The sequence below is a fragment of the Lissotriton vulgaris genome, unplaced genomic scaffold (genome assembly GCF_964263255.1).
Source record: "Lissotriton vulgaris unplaced genomic scaffold, aLisVul1.2 SCAFFOLD_440, whole genome shotgun sequence".
Classification (NCBI taxonomy): domain Eukaryota; kingdom Metazoa; phylum Chordata; class Amphibia; order Caudata; family Salamandridae; genus Lissotriton; species Lissotriton vulgaris.
The window spans coordinates 1211732-1239627 of record NW_028245134.1 but is presented as its reverse complement, the minus strand read 5'-3'; the positions used below and the strand labels follow the sequence as shown (position 1 = coordinate 1239627).

General features: G+C 49.6%; 1 protein-coding gene across 1 annotated transcript in view; it reads left to right on the top strand.

Moving 5' to 3' along the window:
- The window catches only part of LOC147666517 (N-acyl-aromatic-L-amino acid amidohydrolase (carboxylate-forming)-like), a 77283-nt gene that overhangs the window by 42369 nt on the left and 7018 nt on the right, over positions 1–27896 (top strand). Inside the window, exon 5 of the mRNA XM_086949030.1 lies at positions 22306–22415. Coding sequence (XP_086805156.1) covers positions 22306–22415 — 110 coding nt within the window. The remainder of the gene's footprint in view (positions 1–22305; positions 22416–27896) is intronic.

Genomic DNA, 27896 nt, shown 5'->3' with positions numbered 1-27896 from the left:
GCCGACAGCGCCCTCGAAGACCTTAGGGTATGCAGATTTCCAGTCTTCATCTTTCGTGAGGGGCCACTCGTCTGTCAATAGAATCTGCTCCTTCCCGCCTGGGTTGAGTATGATTCCTAGATCCCCTGCGTCTCTCCATCCCAGCACTGATGGGCCCGTCTCCGCAACATACAGGGTGCAAGTGGCAGACCTCCCTCTGAATTCAAATGTGAAGTCTCGGCACCCCACCAGGGGAATGGCATTCTCAGTATACGAGATGGGTTTGATATCCGGCGGCAGTAGGTCTGGCCCCACCACCGGTGCGAAGTCTTCTTCCCATATGGATCTTTGTACGATGGTCCAGGGAGATCCTGAATCGACAGCCACGTGTACCTTCACTCCCCCTATCAGCATGTCCGTGCGAGGCTTATCTCTTCGCTTCCCTGTTACCTCCAACACCTGGTCCTCGATACATAGCACCATTCCACCATCTTCTAGGTCGTCTTCCTCACTGATGTCCGCGGCAGCCGACTCCACACACTTGACCGTGGATTTCTGCCCCCTCTTGCGGCATACCTTTTCAAAATGGCCGACCAGGCCACAAAACGCGCATCTGGCGCGGAACGCAGGACAGCGTTTATCCTGGGCCGAATGCGCTGTGCTGCCACATCTGTAGCATGCAGACTTGCTGCCTGCGCTGGGGCGGGCCGACTGTTTCCCCCTCCATTTTGTATCCTTCCTCAGGTCTCCATACGTCCCCTTTGGCTTACTGGACTGTGATGCCTCATCTATCTTGTTAATCATCTGCCTCGGTGCGCCTTCCCGTTTGGCTGCATCCGCGCCGCGTTTAGACATTTCCGCCTTTGTAACCATAGCCACTACCTCCTTGAGCGATGTTTCGTTCTGCGCCCATAGTTTGTCTTGGACGGCCCTGCTGGTGGTATGCATAACGATCTGGTCTTTTATGTACTCGTCCTGCAGAGCACCGTACTGGCACGTGATGGCCAGGCGTCGGAGCGCGGCCACATAGTCGTCTATGGACTCGCCAGCCTCTTGTTTTCTCTGTTGAAAATTATAACGGTCTATGGAGACACACACTGCTGGGCGGTAATGGCTGTCCAAGTCATCCAGAGCATTCTTAAAGACATCAGTCTCAGTCGCGTCCCTATCCTTGGGCACCAAGTTTTTGAACACTCTCACCCCTTCCGGGCCTAAATTGTGGAGTAACAGTCTCTTTTTCCTTTCCGGGGTGTATTCCCCTTCATTTTCGTCCTCGAGAGCCTCAATGTAATTTTGAAAATATTCCTTCCAATCCTCCCATTTCAACTGTGGTTCCCCCGGTCTGGGCAGGAATGGGATGGGGGCCATCAGGGCTGAAGCTTGATTCGCCATCTTGGCCTCGCCTCTGGTGTCTACTGCCTGGGCACTGTGTTGGGCGGGCACACCGGGTGCTCCTGCACTCCCTGCCGCGTCACCCTGACCTCTAGGACTACCTGGGGTATTGTCCCTTATAGCCTGCGTGGGGTTATCAGTCTGCGCCCCTTCCTCTGGCTTGGGGGTGGTGCCTTTGGCTGCCAGGGTGCTGGCTGTAGACTCTTTTCCCTTGGGCAGCACTGACCTGAATGCTTGTGCTTGTAATCTTGCTTCTGATAGTGCTTCTGCGCTGCTGCCACGCCCTTTGCTCAATCTTGTTGCTGTTCTGTCCTCCTGGCTGGTGTGGGGCTGATGGAGGGTGCTTGCTCCTGTCCACTGTGCTCGATGGTGTCCGTGATCCCACTCTCGTCGCCAATTTAATGTTCCTTCCTTGCCCCCAATATCACTGTGCTGAGCCTTTGTAAGTTGAGAACTGTTTTATTACAACTTTGCCAAGTAATGTGAGCTTAGGGCGCCGAGCGTCTGGGTACCACAAGCTCCGGTCGCCAACTGCCGTTTTCCCCGTTCGCGCCCTTCAATACGTGCCTCTGCGCATGCGCACGCCTACCGCTCCAGTCTATGGCGTGACGCGTCGTCGCGTACACGCTCATAGACTAGAGCGCATACCACACACCTCTACCTGTTGCTGCTATACGTGAGGTAATGAGCACCCATCTCCCTCCAGGATGGCCAGTCAGACACACACTAGGCCGCTGGCGGTATAGTCGAACAACAGAGACACCACCCAAATCGGCCCTCAAGCTGCTCAAAAGCAGCCCTCAGCTGGAACTCGGACCCCGGCCCCTCGGGCATTGCCCGAATACCCCCGTTACCAATCCGACGCTGGGGGGGCTACCCTCTGGACTCACTCAGGAGCTCACAGGCAGGGCCCTGTTCTGAGGGGGTCCCCTGGAGCTCGGGCCCCCTACACGGCTGGGGCAGTGGGAGTCTTTGTTACGCCCCTGTCCATGTCTCAGAATATTGAGTTTAGTGGGAGACAGCACTTGCTTGAGGGATGAGTGACTGACAAGTCTCGGGTTCGATTCCTAGTGCCTCTTCCATCCCTCCTCTGATTGAATACGTGAGTACCAATCAGTTGACAGAAAGTGGTGGGCGTAACTTGTGTAATTAAGCTTAGCGTAAGCATGCTGAATTACCTAAGAATTCTGAAAGATGACGCATAATTAAACAAAAAGAGTAATTCTGCGCTGAGAGCTGCATCTTATCACAAAAATGACCCCTCACACCCAAAATGGATTTGAGGATGCATTTTGCGCTAAGAAATAGTGCCAAATGTGCTCTTGAGGTAGGATTTTTCCCAAATTACTACCCGCATTTAGTGCTAAATACAGCAGAACACAAATTGCGATCATATTTCTCTTGCTTATTAATGTAATGGCACGTCAAAGGGTTATTACTGCGATTACTCTGGCATAATTGAAATGCCGCCCGGACCTATTGACAACATCACCACCTGTTAATTGCTCTGCCAGGAAAATGTGCTATTCAAAATCAAAATAAAATAGTTCTTGTTAACATTCCATATTAAGCAATTTTCATCTCAGATGACTGAGCTACCTCCATGCAGGAAGCCACTAGCACCGAAGAACTGCAAAACACAGGTAGGTACCTTGCAATACCTTTGCGATGAATGGTGTGTGTTGGACTTGGCCCTTTTGGCAGGTTCACCCCTGAACTTTTTGCCTTTTAATATGACATAATGGTAGTTCCTGATGTGTGGGGAGTGCAGGGTCGAGTTTGGTATGTGCAAACTCGTGAGGTTAAATGCTGAGCGATGGTGTGCACAGACTTATTGTGTCTAGTGTAGAAGTGCCACTTTTAGAATTTGGCATTTCTGTGTGCTGTGAATTGCCTGTCTGGCTTGTGAGTGACAGGGACTGGCTGGTGTGCTTGGCTCCAGGAGCCAGGGTGAGTCTGCCCGGTGGTGAATAGGGAGATCTGCATGTAGATGGGAGGGAGGAGTTGCACCTGGGACCTGAATAGGGCTGGGCCTTCCCTCCACAATGCTGGCTCCGACCCCTGTGGTGCGCCTGATGTCCCTGGCCTGTCCTGTGAATAGAGAGGGGAGATGAGCAAAACAAAGTGCTCCAGAACCAGTTGCATCTGGTTGTCCCCTTGCCCTACAGTTGTAGACAAAGGATTTTGCTGTATAAATAAGGGGCTGTGACCCCATGAAGATGTTCTTGCCTTGCTACTTGAAACAACCAGGGGTGTGCTGCTGCTGGGGCCCAGGGGAAGGCTTGCCTCCCTGGGCCCTGCCCTGCCCCTAGATCCCTGGAGGACTTTCCTTTTGCTGAGGAGCTGGTTGCGCCATTCCTTTGCTCCAAGACTTTTGCAGCCTTTTTGACACTCTGAGAGCGCTTTATTTTTTAGCTCTCCCCAAGGAAGAAGGAGCGCTTCTACTTGCCGTGGCCGCACTGGGCTGCAGCTTGGGGGAGGGAATCTCTTGTGAAGGCGGGGCTCTCGTAAGGAGAGAGAGCCCCGCAAGCGCCGCCGCCTATGTCCTGCAGAGGGGGGCGCGAGGCACATTGCCGGTGCCTGCCCCCCTGCGCATTGAGAGAAGAGGAGTCCCCTGCTCCGGAGCCCGGTGAGTAAAGCCTGGGCAGGGGACATAGTGGCATCCCGTTCCCCAAGGGAGCAGATCCTGTTGGCAGTGCCAGTGCGAGGCACCGCGTCAGAGCGGCCCCGTCTGTCAGCGGGCTGCTCCAACGATCGGGCAATTATTTCTTAAAGGGCAAGAGTGGCCCAGGGGCAGTTTCAGGCCCCACAGTTATTTCCTGAGACCGAGGGCTCCCCCGCTAGGGCATATTTGATTTCTAGAGCCTGAGGGGCTCCCACAATTGTTTACTGGTGTACCCGGGCCCTGAGGGGCCCACGCTCTATTGCCCAAGGGCAAGTTCCTGTCCTTAAGGGGCCTCATTATTTATGGAGCCAGTGTGCTTCCTGGGGCCTAGGGGGTTTTAGAGCCTATAGGGCTCCAATGTGCGCATTATTTGTTCTAGGGCCTAGAGGGCTCCAACGTTTGGCACAGTTTATTCCAAGGGCCAGTGAGGGCCCATGCCGCCGGTTAACTTTCACAGTTGCCCAGCAAGTAGTGGGCAGCTGCACCGTTTAGGCGCAATTCTGGTGAGAGTCCCTGAGAAGAACAGAAGTGGTCCAGAGGTGCCAGGCCTTCCACAGCTGCACAGCACTTAGTGCCAGCTGCATCGTTTAGGCCTCCCAGTTATAGTTTTCAGCTGCCCAGCAAGTAGTGGGCAGCTGCAACATTTAGGTTTTGCGCAGTGGCGCAACCTTGACTTTCGCGTCCTAGGCAGCAGCCCTGACTTTGGGACATAGGGCGTTTGAGCCCCCTTTTTAGATGGCCAATTGGCCAGGGGAATTACTACATTTACAGGGCCCCAGGCCCTAATGTGATTTATGTTCTAATGCTTTTGGTCAGGGGTCTCCAACCTTTTGTGTAGTCAGAGCTACTTCTGGTCAGTGAAAATTGTCGTGAGCTACCAAACCCCAAGCAACTTGCGCATTTTTCCGAGAGACCGCCCACGCCCATTTTCATTGACGTTAAAGGTTAAAAAACCTATTTTCTTCATAGCCCACCATACTGTGATTTGAACACAATACTTCCTGCGCAAAAAAATGCTGTCTGCAACCCAGGCACCCTTGCACCACGGCACAGGGGTGCCTGTGTTGGCACTAGGCAGCAGTCATGTGTGTCAGTGCATGCTGCATTGTACAGAAATCAAACTCCACTTACCAACATAAAAGTATGACTGCCCACTAACAGCTATTATAATTATGAATTACAATATTACACAGTGCTTTAATCACTGGCCAAGCCAGCAGCTACTACTACTCAGAAGCCAACAGGGCGAGTCTGCAATGACTCAATAATTCTCATCCCGTCATCCATCAGTAAGCAGGGGACTCCTAATACTAGTCTTTTTATTACATAATTAAGGGATGCATGCGCCTGCTGAACAGATCTCCAACACAGCATGTCATTTCTACATAGGAGTCTCGAGTCAAGAGCCATGAACTTCAAGCTTTATAACAGGTACCACTCAGTTGTGCACACCAGTGTATATGTGAGGAGGCCCTGTGCAGAGTCCCGCAGACAGTGCGGGCAGACAGACTCGTGGTTAGTGATACCGAGGGAGAGGAGGAGCATGTGTGGGCCGTCTACAAAGGATGTGGGTTGGTTGATTGTCTGTGCCTGTGTGGGGATTGTCAGTGGGCCTTATAAGGATCTGTATTTAACGTTTTCAACGTTCTTAGTATCTCCTGTGGCTGGCGTAGGGCCTCGAAGTGCTGACTGTGGTTCTATGAGGGAAAGAGCAGGCCTGAGAGTTCAGTGCAGAAATACTATTTTACTGGGCCTGACCTATCACGAAGCAGAAGTGACCTTTCCAGTCTTTTGCAAGTGGGGTAGGGCTCCATGCCAATGTTATTTTTTTTCAAATGTACGTCGTAGTAAGTTAAATATGTAAAGCAGTGGCGTCACTAGGGGGGTGCGGGGGGTGCGGACCGCACCGGGTGACACCCTCACATGGGGGTGACACCATCTGGTTGCGCCCCCGCCCCCCCAGCAGGCCTCTGTACATGGCACCCCCTGCACCGCACCCGAAGGCCTCGGAGAGACTCGATCCGCATTAAAAACAAAAGCGAACCGAGATATTTTCTCACCTATTCGAATTAAAATGTTCTCATTAGATAAAGTTTGAAAAGTGTAGTAATGAGGGGCCCCCGCCATTTATATGGAAAAAGACACAGTGCTAAAGAGGGGGGGTATTAACCGCTTGGAAATGAGCTTTTACTTTAGCTGTTACATATCGTAACATTCTCACGTCTACAAACTCGCTGGTGCCTTGTACACAGATTTCTTTTTGCATCTTGAAAAGCTTTAAAAGAGAAACCACATGAAAGCGGCAGAGAGTGTAAAAGGGGGGAGCGGGGGACCTGCCCCCTTCCTCCCCCCCCCCCCCCCCCCCGGAGTTTAATGTGCGAGAGAGAGGGAGCTAGAGGGGGTAAGAAGACAGAGAGAGAGAGAGAGTTAGAGTGAGAAAGACAGAGAGAGAGGGCGCTAGAGGGAGTAAGACAGAGAGAGGGAGCTAGAGGGAGTAAGACAGAGAGAGAGGGAGACAGAGGGAGCTAGAGGGAGTAAGACAGAGAGAGAGAGGGAGCTAGACAGAGACAGAGGGAGCTAGAGGGAGTAAGACAGAGAGAGAGGGAGCTCGAGGGAGCTAGACAGAGAGAGGGAGCTAGAGGGAGTAAGACAGAGAGAGAGGGAGCTAGAGGGAGCTAGACAGAGAGAGGGAGCTAGAGGGAGTAAGACAGAGAGAGAGGGAGCTAGAGGGAGCTAGACAGAGAGAGGGAGCTAGAGGGAGTAAGAGAGAGAGAGAGAGGGAGCGAAAGGGAGTAAGACAGAGAGAGAGGGAGTCAGAGGGGGCTAGAGGGAGCAAGACAGAGAGAGGGAGCTAGAGGGAGTAAGAGAGAGAGAGAGAGGGAGCGAAAGGGAGTAAGACAGAGAGAGAGGGAGCTAGAGGGAGTAAGAGAGAGAGGGAGCTAGAGGGTGGAAGACAGAGCGAGGAGCTAGAGGGAGTACGACAGAGAGAGAGGGAGCTAGAGGGAGTAAGAAAGAGAGAGAGGGAGCTAGAGGGAGTAAGACCGAGAGAGAGGGAGACAGAGGGAGCTAGATGGAGCTAGACGGAGAGAGGGAGCTAGAGGGAGTAAGACAGAGAGAGAGGGAGCTAGAGAGAATAAGACAGCGAGAGAGGGAGCTAGACAGAGAGAGAGCTAGAGGGAGTAAGATAGGGAGAGAGAGAGCAAGACAGAGAGAGGGAGCTAGAGGGACCAAACCGGAGAGAGAGGGAGCTAGAGGGAGTAAGACAGAGAGAGAGGGAGCTAGGCGGAGCAAGACAGATAGAGAGGGAGCTAGAGGGAGCAAGACAGAAAGGGAGCTAGAGGGAGTAAGAGAGAGGGAGCTAGAGGGAATAAGACAGAGAGAGAGGGAGCTATAGGGACCAAGACAGAGAGAGGGGGGGCTAGAGGGAGTAAGAGAGAGAGAGAGAGGGAGCTAGAGGGAGTAAGAAAGAGGGGGCTAGAGGGAGTAAGACAGAGAGAGAGGAAGCTAGAGGGAGTAAGGCAGAGAGAGGGAGCTAGAGGGAGCAAGACAGAGAGAGAGGGAGCTAGAGGGAGTAAGAGAGAGAGAGGGAGCTAGAGGGAGTAAGAGAGAGAGAGTGGGAGCGAGAGAGAGTAAGACAGAGAGAGGGAGCTAGAGGGAGTAAGACAGAGAGAGAGGGAGCAAGAGGGAGTAAGACAGAGAGAGAGGGAGCTAGAAGGAGTAGGAGAGGGAGAGAGGGAGCTAGAGGGAGCAAGACCGAGAGAGGGAGCTAGAGGGAGTAAGACAGAGAGAGAGGGCGTAAGGCAGAGAGGGAGGGAGCTAGAGGGAGTAAGACAGAGAGAGAGGGAGACAGAGGGAGCTAGAGGGAGTAAGACAGAGAGAGGGAGCTAGACAGAGAGAGGGAGCTAGAGGGAGTAAGACAGTACCTAGCACCGTACATTTCCGACAGAGGTAGTCCATGCGGTAAGTCGTGAGGGGGTGACACCATGAGTTACCCGCACCGGGTGACACCAACCCCAGTGACGCCACTGATGTAAAGTACTTTCATATTACTTGCAGTGCTCTCCATTTACGCAGCTACCACCTCTTTTCGAGGTACAGTAATGTCACAGCCCCTTTATCCTCCTTGCAATGCAGAATATTTTCAGGGCAACCAGGTTCTTTTTAAAGTTAACAGATTCAACATAAGCTTCCAGGCCAGGGAAAATCTACTAAGTCAGAAGACAAGGGAGGCGGACCCGCTACCAAGGATTGTTAACACATCCCTGTTAACACCGCCGAGAGGCCTCTCACACGGTTTGCCTGACTTACCTGCTGCTGAGCTGCTCGGTTGATAGAAAGCAGCAGGCTGTACTCAAGGCAGATGGCGCAGTTCAATTCTACTGCTTGCGCGACCTGCTGCTTTGCCCTGCCACGCCCGCTGCAGCTCCGCACTTTCAACTTGTGACTGAGCTGCGTAGTGCCTGTGAGGGAGAAGCAAGGGGAGCTTACACAGGGTCACGAGACCCTGATCACAGAGGAGACGAACGTCATCCTCTTCACCCCGCCCCAGCTAAGCTCTTCTTGGCCAATGATAGCTGCTGGTTTGGGCGAGGGCGGGTGCTGTTGTCTGCAGAGACTGTTCGAGGGGGTGGGGGGATTTTGCATCGCTCAGACCGCCGTAAATATAATTATGATAAGTACAGTTATTAAAATCCCCTACACTACACATTCAGTCGTGGGAATGCCGGCTTCATATCCGCTCATGAACAATAGTACAATACATTTCTGTGGGCATTTACAATGGCTTTGGCTGGCATATAAGGCACATTCAGCACAATGCAGCGCAAGCTACTGGCAGGGTCTCGGCGAGCTACCAGTAGCTCGCGATCGACTGGTTGGAGACCCCTGCTTTTGGTGCTAGGAAATGTATTGTGTATAGTATGTTTTACGCACCCTATTTGATACCTCTAAATGTGGTTTATGATTATGAGGTTGTTTTACCTACTTTAGGTTTGTGTTAGGGAGATTATACTTCCCTATGTGATTTATGCCCCTAGTGTAATTTTTAGGTCTCGCGACCTATCAATGCGCGCAAGCGCAATGAGCGGAGCGAGAATTCATGTCGGCAAAATCCTCTTCAAACCACGGGCTTTCAGCCGCGGTTTTCTTTAAGTTCACGTGAATCACGTGATTAAACATGCACGTGCATCGGCAGCATTTCTCCTGCACAAGGCTCGCAAAAGGCTCTCTTCCCTCCCCACATCAAAGGCATCAATCACCCTCCCACAGGCTTCCCCAGCGTTGCCCCGCCCCCTGCTTCACGGCCAGGCCATCTGTTCCCTGCCAGACCTCTCACACCTCCGTCACAGCATGCCTGTGTACTTCAAAGGCTTATCACTTCACACGGCCGCGGGCCGTGCAACCAGAGCACTTCAGTTGGTGCGCAGCCCCCCTCCCAGCACTGCCTTGTTACTCTCGGCAGCCGTGACTCCCTAAACACTTTTTATATTTAATTAGCAGCAGCAGCATTTCTCCTGCGCCAGGCCACATCAAAGGCTCTGTGCCACTTTCACCCACACAGCACCACTTTCAGACACGCAACGCCACTCACACCCACGCAAGCCCACTATCACCCACGCAGCACCACACTCACCCACGCAACGCCACTCACCCAAGCAACACCACTCACACATGCAACGCAACTCATCCACGCAACCCCACTCATCCACGCAACCCCACTCAACCACGCAACGCCACTCATCCACGCAACGCCACTCAACCACGCAACGCCACTCAACGACGCAACGCCACTCACACATGCAACGCCACTCACACATGCAACGCCACTCACACATGCAACGCCACTCAACCACGCAACGCCACTCAACCACGCAACGCCACTCACACATGCAACGCCACTCACACATGCAACGCCACTCACAAATGCAACGCCACTCACACATGCACCGCCACTCACACATGCACCGCCACTCACGCATGCAATGCCACTCAACCACGCAACGCCACTCAACCACGCAACGCCACTCAACCACGCAACGCCACTCAACCACGCAACGCCACTCACACACGCAACGCCACTCACACATGCAACGCCACTCACACATGCAACGCCACTCAACCACGCAACGCCACTCAACCACGCAATGCCACTCAACCACGCAACGCCACTCAAACACGCAACGCCACTCAACCACGCAACGCCACTCAACCACGCAACGCCACTCAACCACGCAACGCCACTCACACATGCAACACCACTCACACATGCAACGCCACTCACACATGCAACGCCACTCACACATGCAACGCCGCTCAACCACCCAACCCACTCACACATGCAACGCCACTCGCACATGCAACGCCACTCACACATGCAACGCCACTCAACCACGCAACGCCACTCAACCACGCAACGCCACTCAACCACGCAACGCCACTCAACCACGCAACGCCACTCACACACGCAACGCCACTCACACATGCAACGCCACTCACACATGCAACGCCACTCACACATGCAACGCCACTCACACATGCAACGCCACCCAACCACGCAATGCCACTCAACCACGCAACGCCACTCAACCACGCAACGCCACTCAACCAAAAAACGCCACTCAACCACACAACGCCACTCAACCACGCAACGCCACTCAACCATGCAACGCCACTCAACCACGCAACACCACTCAACCACGCAACTCTACTCAACCACGCAACGCCACTCAACCACGCAACGCCACTCAACCACGCAACACCACTCACACATGCAACGCCACTCACACATGCAACGCCACTCAACCACGCAACGCCACTCAACCACGCAACGCCACTCACCCACGCAACGCCACTCACACATGCAACACCACTCACACATGCAACGCCACTCACACATGCAACGCCACTCAACCACGCAACGCCACTCAACCACGCAAAGCCACTCACACATGCAACGCCACTCACACACGCAACGCCACTCACACACGCAATGCCACTCACACATGCAACGCCACTCACACATGCAACGCCACTCACACACTCAACGCCACTCAACCATGCAACGCCACTCAACCACGCAACGCCAGTCAACAATGCAACGCCACTCAACCACGCAACGCCACTCAACCACGCAATGCCACTCACACATGCAACGCCACTCACACATGCAACGCCACTCACACATGCAACGCCACTCACACATGCAACGCCACACACACATGCAACGCCACACACACATGCAATGCCACACACACATGCAACGCCACTCACCCACGCAACGCCACTCACCCACGCAACGCCACTCACACATGCAACGCCACTCACCCACGCAACGCCACTCACTCAAAGCCACTCACACCCACGCAGTGCCACTTTCACCCACACTGTGCAGTGCACAATAGGTCTCGCAGTAGGAAAGTTGGAGCTATTGGTTTTGTAAATGACAAAGCCCTTTATGTTTTTAAAATGAAAACAAAAATAAAAGGCATTGTTATTTGCAATTGTAATAGCTCCAACTTTCCTACTGCGAGACCTATTGGCAACGCCAGTGCTTGTTACTTAGGTGGTTAGGGTCTAATGTATTTAGACTTCTGGGATACTGTGCGTAATGTAGGTTATGTTACAGACTGTTGCAAAGTACAGTGATTACCAGTGTTTACTGGTTGTACATTCTATGACCTATTTTACTTGTGCGTGTTAGGATCTATTTTAATTTTACCTAGTTCACTTTGTGATGGTTCTGACGGTGGCCCATGCGGCCCTGTCCTGTGTACACATAATCCCTTGTAAATATTGCCCCGTGCCAGTTGGCACAGTGTACATTATGTGTTTACTATTCTAATGTGTTTTGAGAATACAAAGGCTATATTTGATATAACCTTGTGTGGAGTTCCTTTTGTGGGGGTCTGGGATGTTGTTGCTGGTGGGTGCGTGCGCAAACACTTTACACATTGCCTCCGGTATAAGCCTTACTGCTCGTGCCATGCTACCAAGGGGGTGAGCAGGGGTTATCTTTGGAGTGTAACTCCCTAGCCCTAACTAGAGCGGTGGTCTCTGCCTGGCTTTGGCGCAAGCCTCATCCAACCAGAGATCCCATTTCTAAGAGTGTTCTAGCATGCCAAGGACACGTTTGCACTCCAGAACACGTGCCAGTGATGGACAAGGCCCTCCAAAAAGATCACTTCACAGAAACAGAAATCGTGCCTCTTAATAGAAGATATTACAATAACAGCAGCAATGCTTTCAATTTTGTTCTGAAGCCCACAGCACAGTGCCAAGTGCAAAGACATATACTTGTTGTTTTCAAATCCTGCAGGGTAAATGTGCATTATACAATGCAGCATTTCTTACAAATTTGTCCAAAATTCCTTCAAAACGTTTACCTGTATTGTACATATTTAATGTACTGTACTGTACGTTCGGGCTTCCATAGCTGAGCTTTCTCTCAGTCTACTCCGGGGTCAGCATACAACATATGAGCTATTCTTTGAGGCCCTGATTTATGAAAAGTGATGCATCGCTGTGAGAAAACAGCTGCATGTGGTAGGTGCAAACACCATAATTGTAAATCTCTTTGACATAATTCAATAGAGCCACATGGGCAGTCTCAGCGCCTAAACCAGGCCTTAAACTCATCCGGCTGCCATCCAGTTACTGTTACTGTTCAAGATGTTCAGAAAGCTGGTGAGACAGAACATCTCATCAACTTTGGTGACTGCTGACAAAAGAAATATGTGTGTGTGTGTTAGATTCAGCCACGTGGCCCAAGTAGGACTTCTTCAGAAGAGGCATAATAACCCCTTTCTTCCATCCATGATGACAGAGTCAAATGAAAACATGGTAAGGATGAAAGTAAAAGCAGGAGGACCCACCGCAGATAAAGATTTGAGAGTCCAGACTGGACATGAATCGTCTGTGGACTTCACGGAGGGACACAGGGAGGAAATCAACTTGGAGGTGAGGGGGCAGTCACTGTGACACAGGACAGATGGGAGAGACTAGAGACTGCCTGGAAAAAAGCCCTTAAGGAGTTGCAGGTCAGAGAAAAACAATGGGCGGATTCACAGAATGAACTTAAGACTCAATCCTAAACTTACTACTATTTTGGTATTCACAGAATGCATTTACTACTTTTGGTATTCACAGAATGAACTTACTACTTTTGGTATTCACAGAAGTTAGGATTTCGTCTTAAGTTTGTCTTAAGACAAACTTAAGACAAACTTAAGACAGACTTAAGACAGACTTAAGGCAGACTTAAGTTAGGATTTTGTCTTAAGTCTGTCTTTAGACAAAATCCTAACTTCTGTGAATACCAAAAGTAGTAAGTTCATTCTGTGAATGCCAAAAGTAGTAAGTGCATTCTGTGAATACCAAAGTAGTAGTAAGTTTAGGATTGAGTCTTAAGTTCATTCTGTGAATCGGGCCCAATATGAAAAACAGATGTCAAAGTCTGATATGAGTTTGTGTGTACACATAAGTTGAGGGTTGCTAAATACAGATTTGTATATATTTTTTACATGCAAAGGTGGGTTGCAAATCTCCTTCCAGGAGGGTTGGTGGGGTGAGTAAAGTGCCTCACCACTTCCCAAAGAACAAAATTAAACACCTCCCGCCAAAATCCGAAACTAAAACAACACATCCCTCCAAAAGCCAAAATAAAAACAAGCCATCCCTCCAAACGCATAAATTAAGCATAAAAAATAACTAAACTGCATGCATTACACATTTAATATAAATTAAATGGAATTGTACCTACCCACTGGCTGCGCGTCCTCCTCTGTGTTCTTCTGAAGTATGTCTGTGGCACAAAGAGCTCCCCTAACCAATCAAGACGCTGCTTTCATGCGTTAACCAGCATGAGAGAAGCATCAGGATTGGATGGAGCAGGTTGGCTGAATGCTCCTTCAGGTCCTAGAGGCCTGTGCTTGCTCTCTATCCAGCTGTCTAAAACAGCTAGATTGAGAGCTTCAAATTGAGCATGTAAAAATTGTAAATTGATACTTGTATAGCGCACTACTCACCCGCAAGGGTCTCAAGGCGCTTGTACAAATAACGCTGTGGAACCCATCCTGGCTTTCCCTGTGAGGCGTCCACTCCTGGGCACCCCCAAGGTGGAGGCCGTTGTGGAGATTAAGCAAGCTATTGCCCAGAGTTGCAGAGTGGGACTCCATGATTGGAATAGGCACCGAGGCGAGAATTATCAGGTCCGTGGAATTTTTGAGCCCAAGACCCGCCGAGGCGGGGAATTGAACTCTGGTCCCAGGCTAGACCTCTGCATCAGGGTCTGCCGCTCTAATCATTGAGCCACATGTCACTCTGGCCAGAGCAAGGCAGCATGCCAAAATGACATGCACACTTTAGAGTGTCCAGTCAAGTCACTGCTCCAGTCCTCTATGCTGCCAATCAGCAGCAGAGCACAGGGCATCCATTTCTTCCGGCTCAGGGGGAGGCTGATGGCTGCGGCGCACATTTGTGAAAAATAAAATGAGAATACAATTATTTTCACCGCCTCGGAAACACATCTGACCGGCCAATTACAATAGTTGGAAACCGTTCTGTCGTTCCGACTCGGTTCCGATCGGCATTCGATGAAACCGAGTCAGTCAGAGCCAAATCGTACAAGTCTATGAACCGCGTTTCCAACCAGCGCATTACGATGTCGTATTCGGACAGCTTTTTCGAATCGGTTTGTCCGATAAGGATTGACTTTTGAAATCCGACTTTGGGGGCCTGTAGCAGGCCCCCCTTCACCCGGAGACCTCCTGTTGGGGCCCGTGGGGGTACCCATGGGTCCCCTCTTTTCAACCATACACAGTGTGGCAGGCACCAAGGGGTGCCCGTCACTGGGTGGGAGGTTTTCCTCAACCACCCTTTTTTTCAACGGGAGCCTGTGTTGGTCAGAACATAGGCTCCCATTGAAGCCAATGGGAGTCCGACAGAACGGTGATCAGAAACATTATTATCGGTCGGTCGGACTCCCTGATTCTGATTCAGTCGGAAACCATTCGGAAACGGAGTCAGTTGAGTGCTTCCCTACAGACATCATAATGAGGCCCTTAGTGTGGCTCGCAGCTGGTTGGGGGGGCAACGCTCCCCCGCCCTCATGAAGAAAAGGAGGCTTCCTGTTTCTCTTCACCTGACCTAAACTCGATATTCCTAAACTACCTCAAGCCTTTTCACATGGTATTCCCTTTTCTGTGGGGTTTAACCCACTCATTTACGAACTATGGGCACAATATACATGCAACGCATTTTCCTTCATTGCACTGGGCGCGCTATTTAAAAGGTGCGCCCAGCGCAATGAATATAAATGCACTGTATTATGATGAATGCACTGCTCTCAGGACAGGTGCGAATTCGCGCCGCCCTGGGGGCAGAGCATTCCTGTGAAAAACGCAGCGGCTGCTTTGAAGCTGCTCCGTGTTATCACAGTGCAGGTGGCAACACGCCTGCAAATCTAAAGGGAATTAGAGATCTACTTACAGGTGGGTGCAGTCACTCACAGCACCCGTCTACAAGGGGATGTCTGGGAAAATCATGGGACCCGCTTTCCCCTTTCCAGAGGGCTGCCAACAGGGGGCGCACTGACAGTGCACCATCTTTTTTAGTGGCGCACTTTCAATGCACCCACTGACAGCTACTTTGCCTCTGCACCCGCGTCTGTAATACGGCGTAGATGCAAAGGGATTCCTCATTTGCCCCCATGCAAATGAGGGAACACCCCCTAAGGATAGCGCTTGCTTTATGTGTGCCAGCGCTATCCGTATTACAGAAGGAGCCGCACAAGAGTCTGCAGCCCCTTCTGTAATACCAAAGTGCCCCAAAGGGGCTGCGTAAGGGGGGCGCAAACAACCATTGCACCCCCAGTGCACCTTCTGTAATAAGGCCCCTGCAGTCCAACGGGTGGAAAAGGAAGTGTAGACGACTGTGGTACACGTATGCAGGGGCTACTGTTAATCAGGGCTGAAGGAAGGGGTGGAGAATGTTGGCTGTCTTGTCTAAAGTTTGGGCAGGGGTCACAGTCGGGGCCGTTGCTCATATTGATTTTATCTGGAGGATTTTCCAGCCTGTAAAAGTTGGGTTGTTGTTCTTGTACCCAGAAATTCTGGGTGAAGAAAAACTGGATGTCTAATAATTGTGCGGAACTGAATTCCGCTCCTCACGTTTCCCAATGGTGGCCACGTCTTTAATGGACCCCCAAAGAAAACAAAAACAAGATCTCATCTTCCTGTAAATGTCTTTAAGATGACCTCAGTGGGTGGAGTGAGGTATCAACTAGAAATCAGGTTCCCACTTTTTAAATTTTACAATAACAGTTTGCTTTCTTTTTTGATAAAAATAACTGTTTCGGAGAAGGTGGGGGGTTCTCTTGTTCTGTGAAGTGAGGAGCTAACAGTGGAGGAAAAAACAAACCTTCTCACCAGGAAGAGTAAAATCTGAGAGAATTGTAAATGTTTCGAACACCAGGTTGCCCCATTAGGATGCCTCACACGAAGGGGTATCACGCACACCAGCCGCCGGTGGCAGCACAACAGCCTGCTGCACTTCAATCCAGTTGAGGCCATACGCGTTTCAGGCGACCTTTCGCCCTTGTTCACTGGCTGCACATCGGAAACAGAGGCTCAGTATTAGCACATATTTTATTTGATTGTGAAAAGACCCGCCCCAATGGGCGGTGACAGAAGAGCATGCTGGTCAATGCAGTTCGTTGCTCTTAACGTGCGGAAGCCCCAGTGGGTGCCTTGATCTGTCCGATGTGTTAAAATGTCTGTACCCAAGTGGGCGGATTGCAGTGCACAGTGCCACTCCGCTGCCAATGACTGCGACGGCTCAGGCCCCCCTCGTTCCTGTCACCACTCTCAAAACCGAGCAGTGAGGATCCGCTGAACTCTGCGGCGGGGCATCCCGCGACCAGGCTAGCCGCATTTCATTTCGAACACCAGGTTGCCCCATTAGGATGCCTCACACGAAGGGGTATCACGCACACCAGCCGCCGGTGGCAGCACAACAGCCTGCTGCACTTCAATCCAGTTGAGGCCATACGCGTTTCAGGCGACCTTTCGCCCTTGTTCACTGGCTGCACATCGGAAACAGAGGCTCAGTATTAGCACATATTTTATTTGATTGTGAAAAGACCCGCCCCAATGGGCGGTGACAGAAGAGCATGCTGGTCAATGCAGTTCGTTGCTCTTAACGTGCGGAAGCCCCAGTGGGTGCCTTGATCTGTCCGATGTGTTAAAATGTCTGTACCCAAGTGGGCGGATTGCAGTGCACAGTGCCACTCCGCTGCCAATGACTGCGACGGCTCAGGCCCCCCTCGTTCCTGTCACCACTCTCAAAACCGAGCAGTGAGGATCCGCTGAACTCTGCGGCGGGGCATCCCGCGACCAGGCTAGCCGCATTTCATTTCGAACACCAGGTTGCCCCATTAGGATGCCTCACACGAAGGGGTATCACGCACACCAGCCGCCGGTGGCAGCACAACAGCCTGCTGCACTTCAATCCAGTTGAGGCCATACGCGTTTCAGGCGACCTTTCGCCCTTGTTCACTGGCTGCACATCGGAAACAGAGGCTCAGTATTAGCACATATTTTATTTGATTGTGAAAAGACCCGCCCCAATGGGCGGTGACAGAAGAGCATGCTGGTCAATGCAGTTCGTTGCTCTTAACGTGCGGAAGCCCCAGTGGGTGCCTTGATCTGTCCGATGTGTTAAAATGTCTGTACCCAAGTGGGCGGATTGCAGTGCACAGTGCCACTCCGCTGCCAATGACTGCGACGGCTCAGGCCCCCCTCGTTCCTGTCACCACTCTCAAAACCGAGCAGTGAGGATCCGCTGAACTCTGCGGCGGGGCATCCCGCGACCAGGCTAGCCGCATTTCATTTCGAACACCAGGTTGCCCCATTAGGATGCCTCACACGAAGGGGTATCACGCACACCAGCCGCCGGTGGCAGCACAACAGCCTGCTGCACTTCAATCCAGTTGAGGCCATACGCGTTTCAGGCGACCTTTCGCCCTTGTTCACTGGCTGCACATCGGAAACAGAGGCTCAGTATTAGCACATATTTTATTTGATTGTGAAAAGACCCGCCCCAATGGGCGGTGACAGAAGAGCATGCTGGTCAATACAGTTCGTTGCTCTTAACGTGCGGAAGCCCCAGTGGGTGCCTTGATCTGTCCGATGTGTTAAAATGTCTGTACCCAAGTGGGCGGATTGCAGTGCACAGTGCCACTCCGCTGCCAATGACTGCGACGGCTCAGGCCCCCCTCGTTCCTGTCACCACTCTCAAAACCGAGCAGTGAGGATCCGCTGAACTCTGCGGCGGGGCATCCCGCGACCAGGCTAGCCGCATTTCATTTCGAACACCAGGTTGCCCCATTAGGATGCCTCACACGAAGGGGTATCACGCACACCAGCCGCCGGTGGCAGCACAACAGCCTGCTGCACTTCAATCCAGTTGAGGCCATACGCGTTTCAGGCGACCTTTCGCCCTTGTTCACTGGCTGCACATCGGAAACAGAGGCTCAGTATTAGCACATATTTTATTTGATTGTGAAAAGACCCGCCCCAATGGGCGGTGACAGAAGAGCATGCTGGTCAATGCAGTTTGTTGCTCTTAATGTGCGGAAGCCCCAGTGGGTGCCTTGATCTGTCCGATGTGTTAAAATGTCTGTACCCAAGTGGGCGGATTGCAGTGCACAGTGCCACTCCGCTGCCAATGACTGCGACGGCTCAGGCCCCCCTCGTTCCTGTCACCACTCTCAAAACCGAGCAGTGAGGATCCGCTGAACTCTGCGGCGGGGCATCCCGCGACCAGGCTAGCCGCATTTCATTTCGAACACCAGGTTGCCCCATTAGGATGCCTCACACGAAGGGGTATCACGCACACCAGCCGCCGGTGGCAGCACAACAGCCTGCTGCACTTCAATCCAGTTGAGGCCATACGCGTTTCAGGCGAACCTGAAACAAACCTTCTCACCAGGAAGAGTAAAATCTGAGAGAATTGTAAATGTGTACAAATATTGGTCGATCAGTAAATCCCAAGTGTGTTTGGTAGCCAGCCTATGGCTTTCAATGATGGAGTCTTTTGAAGATTCATGGTGACAAAGGGCCCGATTCACAGAATGAACTTAAAACTCAATCCTAAACTTACTACTATTTTGGTATTCACAGAATGCACTTACTACTTTTGGCATTCACAGAATGAACCTACTACTTTTGGTATTCACAGAAGTTAGGATAGAGGGGCTCATGCATCAAACTCCCGTTTTGCGTTTCCAAATTTGCGAATTTTACCGAATCGCAAATATGGATTCGCAAAACGGGATGCATCATAGAAAGTGCAAAATATTTCCGATTCGGTAAAAATCGCAATTTTTACCGAATCGCAAATATTATGTGACTTCAAAATTGCGAATTCGCTATTCCCATTGATTCCTATGGGCCAAAAGGCCCATAGGAATCAATGGAAATTGCGAGTGGCACTTAGAAAATTTCATGGGTGCAGGGGGGGGTCCAAAGGACCCCCCCCTGCACCCCTGAAATGTATTATTAAATGGATGTTTCACACACACATGTCCTAAGGACATGTGTGTCTGTAACATGACATTGTTTAAAATGTAAATTAGTACATTTTAAACATTTTTCGCAATTTACCACGAGGTTCAACCTCGTGGTAATTTGCACTTCCAAACCTTGTTCTCGCAATTTGATTTCAGAATGATGCATTGCATTTAAGGAATCGCAAATTTGCGATTCCTTAAATGCAATCGCATTCTGCAAAGTCGCAAAATCAGCGAATTTCATTCAAAAATAATGATGCATCTGAAAAAGCACTTTTGCATTCGCAAACGGCCGATTTTAAGGAATCGCACCGTTTGCGAATGCAAAAGTGCTTGATGCATGTGGGCCTATGTCTTAAGTTTGTCTTAAAACAGACTTAAGACAGACTTGAAAAAATTTGACCATATCTCGCCCGCACTCAGAGAGTAGAAATGGCTCCCAGTTGAATTAAGAGCCAGTTTCATAACTACCTGCCTCACGCACAAAGCCCTCCACACAGGGAAACCCACCTACCTTGCCTCTAAACTCACGAAAGCCGTTCAGACAAGGAGCCTCAGGAGCTCCAATACTCTACTCCTCATCGCCCGAAAACCCGCAAAGAAAATACTGCAGCCAGATCCTTTTCTGGAAATGCGCCCAAAATATGGAACTCCATCCCAGTCCATATCAGGACGATCCCCTTCTTTCTAAAATTCAAAAAGCAACTCAAAGACCTCTTCCTCAAGAACACTCTCCCAAATGGATAGATCGATACCCAAACTCACAATTGTGCACATCACTGCACTATGACACTTTATAACCAAGACCTCTACCTCACATCCAGCCCGACTCCTCCCCACCATCCCCCTGGATCAGATGTTCCGCAGCTTGAACAACTGTGTTCACTATTACGAGACTATGAAACTTTCCTTCTATTGTTATACAACGCATAAAGCCCTCTGCTGCACCCTGTGGTTTCACTGCTGTAACATGTGTTTTCCTTTTTACAAAGTGTTGTAAAGCACTCCGATACCTTTGGGTCTGGCTAGCGCTATATAAAACTCCCTAATAAATAAATAAAATAAATGCTCTGACTGCAGGTACCACCATGCACTCCGGCCCACCCAGCCTGCGCCATCCCTGCCTACAGCTTGGCCTTTGATCACACGGTGGCTACTGTGCCGTGCCATCCATCTGGGTTGTGTTTGGTCTGACCATAGCATCTTAAGGCCGTCAGCCGTGAAGCGAGATTCCTGCTATAGAAATACCACAAACATACATACATGTGCTGGGCTGTTGGAGTAGTGTGGGGACAATGCACCCTGCTTAAAAAAGAACGATTAGAGGGGTGCAGTGAATCACTGCAAAGTCCTTTTAAGTTCTGGGCCTAGTGGTATTGTGGGGCCAGTGACTGCGCCTAGGCTGTGGGCATAGAGTGCATAGAGTGGGCCGGAACATGCTGTTGGGCTGTGGGTGCCGGAGATGCTGCTCTGATGTACTGGACTGTGAAGAAGGGGTTATGCTTTAATGTACTGGGTCACAGGAGTGTCAGGTGCTGTATTTACTACTTTGATGAGCTGGGCTGTGGGGTGTTCTAATGCAGTACCTACCAGTTTTATGTGCTGTGCTTTAAGGTGTTGTGGGGCTGTACTTACTACTTTGATGTAATAGGCTATGGGGCTGCTCTGGTGGCCCGGACTGACGGCTTTTACTTGAATTCACATCTGAAGACCTGCTGGTGTGATCTACAGATGTGCTGGCTCAGATACAGCCCTTATGCCTCAGATACAGCCCTTATGCCTCATATACTGCCCTTGTGACTCATATACTGCCCATATGCCTCACATACAGCCCTTATGCCTCATATACAGCCCTTATGCCTCATATACTGACCTTATGCCTCAGACTTACTCCTTATGCCTCAGACACAGCCCTTGTGCCTCAGAAAAAGCCTGTACGCCTCATATACTGCCCTTATGCCTCGGACACATCTCTTATGCCTCAGATACAGCCCTTATGCCACAGATACAGCCATTATGTACAGCCCTTTTGCCTCATATACAGCCCTTGTGCCTCAGATAAACAGCCCTTATGCCTCATATACAGACATTATGCCTCAGAAACAGCCATTATACCTCACATACAGGCCCTAATGGTTCATATACAACCCTTATGATTCAGATACAGCCCTTATTCCTCAGACACAGCCCTCATGTCTCATATATAGCCTGTATGCCTCATATGCAGCCCTTATGCCTCAGATACAGCCCTTATTCCTGACATACAGACCTTATGCCTCATGTACAGCCCTTATGCCTCATATACAGCCCTTATGCCTCTTATACAGCCCTTATGCCTCATATATATAACCGGTTTGCCTCATATGCAGCCCTTATGCCTCTGATACAGCCCTAATGCCTGCAGTTCATATCCTAGTTTATGTAAAAGACTCTCTCTTTCAATCCCCTCCTCTTTCTCTTATACTGTTTCTGTCCCAGAGACCCTCTCCTATTCCCCATCCGTATTGCTTATTCCTGTCGCTCTCTGCCCTTCGCTCCCTCGATCCACACTTTATCTTTCTGCCTCTCTAGTCTTCTCCCCGTCCCCTCATTCATGGCCCCTTTCACCTTTCCTCACTCTTTCCTCTCTTTTTTTTCGAGGCTCTCCTCCTTATTGCTCCTCTAATGTCCTTCCCAGGGTCATGACCTCTGTCTCTTCTTTCAGGTGTCACTTTTCCAGCATTTGAAACTGAAGCATATCAGTTTTTCGGCCATCAGTATTACCCCATCGACTCCGACGGAGAGATCTCAGCCATGGTGCACCCCAAACTGGAGGTAAGCAAACCGTCCAATGCAGATACTGCACGCTTCTCCTTCTCTCATGGAACGTGTTACTTCAGCAGCACTCCCTAACTCCACCAGCAGGTGTCACTGTAAACACACTTCATGCTTTTCCTTCTCCCATGGAAAGTGTTACTTCAGCAGTCCTTGCCCTGGCCAGTAGGGGTCCCCGTCAAGGAGGTCCTTGGTTCTCCTACTACCATGACAACTGGTACTTTAGCAGCACTCCCTGACTCTACCTGCAGGTGTCACTGTAAACACACTGCCTGTTTCTCCTTCACCCATAGAATGGGTCACTTCATCAGCCTCCTTGTCTCTGCCAGCAGGTCACTGTATTTTCAGTCTTTCATTCGCCTTTGCCCTTGACAAGTGTTAATTCAGCAGCACTTCCTGACTCAGTCAGAAAGTGAGTCAGGGAGTGCTGCTGAATTAAAGTTTTTCCTTTTAACATGAAATGTGTTACTTCTTCAGTACTCCTTGTCTCTCCCAGCAGGTGTCGCTATAAGGGCAGCCCTTGATTCTCCTTAGTCCATGATAAGTGGCTTACTGCAGGAGCACCTCCAGCCTCCACCAACATGTCACTGTAAACACATTACGTGTTTCTCCTTTCCCATGGAATGTGTTACTTCATCAGCACTCCCTGCATTTGCCAGCAGATGGCACTATAAACACAGTCCTTGATTCTCCTTTCCACATGAAATGTGTTACTTCAGCAGCACTCTTTGCCTCTGCCAGCTGGGGGCTCCATAAGGTCAGTCCTTGATTTTCCTTAGTCCATGACAAGTGACTTACTGCAGGAACGCCTCAAGCTCCGCCTACATACGTCATTGTACACACATTACATGTTTCTCTTTCTCTCATGGACTTTGTTGGTTCACCAGCACTCCATGCATCTGCCAGCAGGTGGCACTATAAACACAGTCCTTTGCTCTTCTTTGTCCATGACAACTTTTTTATTTATTTTACTTTGAAAGTTTTATATTGCGCGAACATGACCACCGAGTGTATCAGAGTGCTTTACAGGTATACATCAAGAAGGGTACAAGTAAACAAAACAGAACCAACAAAGCGAAAAATTCACAGTCTTGTAAAGTCCGGCATTCAACGATTATGGCCTCTGTATCGAATGGAGTAGCCAGTCTGAGGCAGAAATTTCTTCATCAGGAACCCTTTGTCATCTTTTTTGAAGGGGGCAGTGGAAGGGTTCACCCTGACTTCAGGGGGAAGGGAGTTCCAAATCCTCGGAGCAATACCTGAGATGGCTCAATTGTTGGTTTTTCTTTTCTTGAATATTTGTGGTTTGAACAATAGCTTGCTGGCGCTTCTGGAGGCTCTTGAACCACATGAGAGCTCCAGTTTCTGAGCGAGGTACAACAGGGTATTGAAGTGGATGTCTTTGTGTGCCATGAATGCAATGTTTAACTGTATCCAAGCTTCTTCTGGAAGCCGATTCGGGGGCAGCAGGTCCGGAGAAATATGGTTGTATTTGTTGGTGCAAGATATGAGCCTAGCTGCAGAATTGGGGGCAACCCTAAGAGGAGCCGTCTTCACTCTGGGCAAGCTGCAAAGCATTGCACTGCCATAGTCCAGCTTTGAGATCACTGCACTGCAACCTTTAGGTCATGAACAGGGAGATAAGCTTTGAGTTTCCTTAGGATGCGGAATTGGGCGTTCGCTCCTTTGGTGAGGGAACTGATGTGTTTCTGCATGTTCAAACTTTTGTCTAACATAATACCCAGAGAGGTTGCTGAATCAACGAGGTGAGGTCTCCAGTTAAGAGCAGTAAGCTGATTCAACCATTGTTCCAAGGCCGGTGATTGTTTGTGGAGGGTGATTAAGAGGAATTCCATTTTGAGAGCATTTTGCTTCAAGTGGTTATGTGTCCGCCAGCTTTGTGTTTCAAGAAGGACAACGTTGAGGGACTGAATGTCCTCGGGGGAGGCGATCTTCAGGTATAGTTGGGTATCATCCCCATACATGTGTTAATGAATGCTGGATGATTTCAGAATTCTTGTCCGAGGCTCCATGAACAGGTTGAAAAGCATGGGTGAAAGCACTGAACACTGAGGTACCCCCAAAGTGACCGGCTGAGGATGAGACAAGGATTGGTTCACCTTGAAGCATTGGGATCTGTTATGAAGGAATGAGGAGAACCAGTTTAGTACAGTCCAGACAGCCCCATCCTGTGTTCCAGGAGGTCAATTAGGTTATCGTGTTTGACAGTATCGAATGCTGACGAAAGGTCAAGAAGGATCAGTAGGCATGACTCATTATGGTCTAACATTCTTAGCGCATCATTGACAATGTGAGTTAACGCAGATTCTGTGCTATGACCCGGAAGGAAACCAGATTGCATTGGTGCAGGAGTTGGAATGAGCGATGTGGTTACAGAGTTGGGCGAGCACACATTTATCCAGGAGCTTTGACAAGGTGGAGTTGTTAGAGATTGGGCGAAAGTTCTGAAGGTTCGTGGGATCAGCAGATGTTTTTTTTAGAATCGGGATAACTTGACCTGATTTTAGGCACTCCGGAATAGCACCTTGCCAAAGTGATGCATTGACGATCTTAGTCCAAAGTGTTAATAAGGAGGTTCTAACTTCCAAGAAAAGGTTTGTTAATGTTTGTTAATGTTCAAAACTATTAATGAAGCAGCACTCCCAGCCTCTGCCAGACGGTCACTATAAACACAGTTACCCCAGTATTGGAACTTTCATAGACTCCCGTGCTTTGTATCATTCCCCGTGGTCGGAATAGGAGCCTCGGTAAATAAAAAATACCATAGCTATAGGTACAAAAGAGAAAACTAGGCCTAGGCCTCATCTCATTTTGTAGCTTATCCACCTCTTTTTGTAAAAGAGACAAAACTTTCTGCAACAACCAATCAGAAGAGCCTCAGAGCCTCTGATTTTCGTAGCCGTTGTGTAACAGCAATCATCTCAGTAAAAAAAAGGCTGAGCTTTCAAAGAGGAGGAGGGTGGGCGCATGGGAATCTATGAAAGTTACCAATACTGGGGAACCAAAGTTACAGGTAAGTAACTTATTTTCTTGCCCCAGAGAGAGCATCAGAGCCTCAGATTTTCTACTGCATGTTGTGCTAAGGGAGTCTCCACTGGGCTTTGCTCAGTTTTTCTTCTACAACTTAAAAAACAACCTTTTTTCTTTCAAATGTCTGATAAGGAAAAGAAGGCCTTGTTCAAGGCTTGTGCTACTTGCTCTAAAAAGCGTCTGTATGTAGATGACAAGCATACAGATTGCATTTATTGCTTGTACCCAGACCACAAGGCTACAGAATCTGCAGGACCTTCTCTACAAAAACATTGAGAGACAGAGAAGGAAGACTTCTAACTTGGCTCCAAAAGATGAAGTCTAGAAATGAGGTCGTTTCCAGCGATAGTGAGGAATCTTCTTCAGCTTCCTCTTCAAGGAGATCAACAAAAAGGGGTAGGACATCCCCTTAAACCTCTGCTGAGCCTCCTTCTAAGTCCACTCAAAAGATCTCTGATAGGTCTAGTGGTTCTGATCTCCTAAAATCTCCTCACCGAGGTGTAAAGGAGAAAGTGGGATTGAGTGCTGAGGTGATTTCTACTCAGAAAGGTTCCAAAGCGTCTTCTGTTACCTCTCCACCTTCAGAGAAACTAAAAGGTTTTAAAAAACCTGCTTCTCTGCCTCAGGATCCAAATCTGTGAAGAAAACCCGCTTGTCGACTGTGACATCCGCAGGTACGTCAACGACGATGGCGAAAATCCACCTTACTGCCAGTTCTGCCTTGTCGACGGGACTGGCGACGATGGCGTCGACGACGGCAGCCTCAACGTCGACGATTGGACTATCTTCCTCGTTGATGAGATTAATATCCTCGACGTCGACGACGCCGACGGTGGTGTCGACGACGACGAAGACAACAACGATGGCGATGACGACGACAGCTTTAATTCTGACGGCGAACTCGTCGATGCTAACACCTTCGTCGACGATGGTCGGTTCTCCGTCAACGTTGCTCTCGTAGACGACGGTCCCGTCGACGGTGACCCCGTCGACGGTGGAAAAATTACGGATTTCAATAAAAAGACACCAGATAACACCGGATATGATGTCCCCGCGAAGGGTGACACCCTTCTCTCCTGCTTTACTGTTGGATGAGGATAATTCAGAGGAGGAAGAGGATGAGGAGGATGATGGTCCATATGGGGTTGCTTACAGTCCGTCGCAGCTCCAGGTGAAATATCAGGACTCTGATTCTGATGAATACTATGAAGAGGTTCGTCAATCTCCTCCCAGAGAGAGGATTCAAGAGCAATCTCAGCGGGGTATGGTTGCAATGCCTTCTTCACTCATAACAGATGATGCTGATGGACTACAGAAAAAGGTTTCCTTCACAAACTCCTGAAGCCATTCAAATGCCTCCTCCACCTTTACCACCTTCCACTACAGCGGAGGTTCGGCCACGGACTCAAAAACCTGAGGAGGTCGTCAGCCATCAGGTGAAGTGCATACAGTTCAAGATAATGATGATGATTCCTCGGATGATGGGGGGAATGTAACGGAGGTCCCTAATCCGGATAGAGAATGGGACGATTACATAATTCCAGATCCTCCTTCTCCTTCACCAGATCTAGTGGATTCGCCACCTGCTGACATAGGTGGTTTCCATAACCTCATAGAGTGGGCTTCAAAACGATTTGGTCTGCCAGTTGCTACAGTTCAAACAGACTGTTTTCTTTATGATTTCAAGGAACCATACAAAAGATCCATCCGCTCTATTCCTATCATAAAGCATGTATGGTCCGAGGGGGTGAAAGCTATGCAATCACCAGCAACTGTCATTCCAGTCTTACTGCGACTAGAGAAAAAGTACAGGGCACCGGATGGTAGTCCTGCGTGTCTGGTTGGCCAGCCAAGGCCAGACTCCGTGATCTCCCAGGCGGATCACTGAAATAATATCGAGGGACAAAATATCGACTTGCCAAAATATCGTGGACAAAATATCGACAGTCAAAATATCGAGTTTATCTACAAACAGGTAAGTACAAAAATATCGAGTACAAATATCGTTAACAATAATATAGATGTAAAAAATATCGACTTTATTAAAAACAGTGTTAAATTAAATTAATATTAAATTTTAATTACTAAAATATACTTAAAACTACTTAAATTAAATTATAATAATTAAATAATAAATGAAAATAATAAAAATAATTTTTTACAATCTTATTTGTTGACCCTGAACCCTAAAAATACCCCTTTACCCAAAAACCCAAAACTGACCCTGAACCCTAAAAATACCCCTTTACCCAAAAACCCAAAACTGACCCTGAACCCTAAAAATACCCCTTTACCCAAAAACTGAAAACTGACCCTTAACCCTAAAAATGGCCCTTTACCCAAAAACTGAAAACTTACCCTGAACCCTAAAAATACCCCTTTACCCAAGAACTGAAAACTGACCCTGAACCCTAAAAATAGCCCTTTACC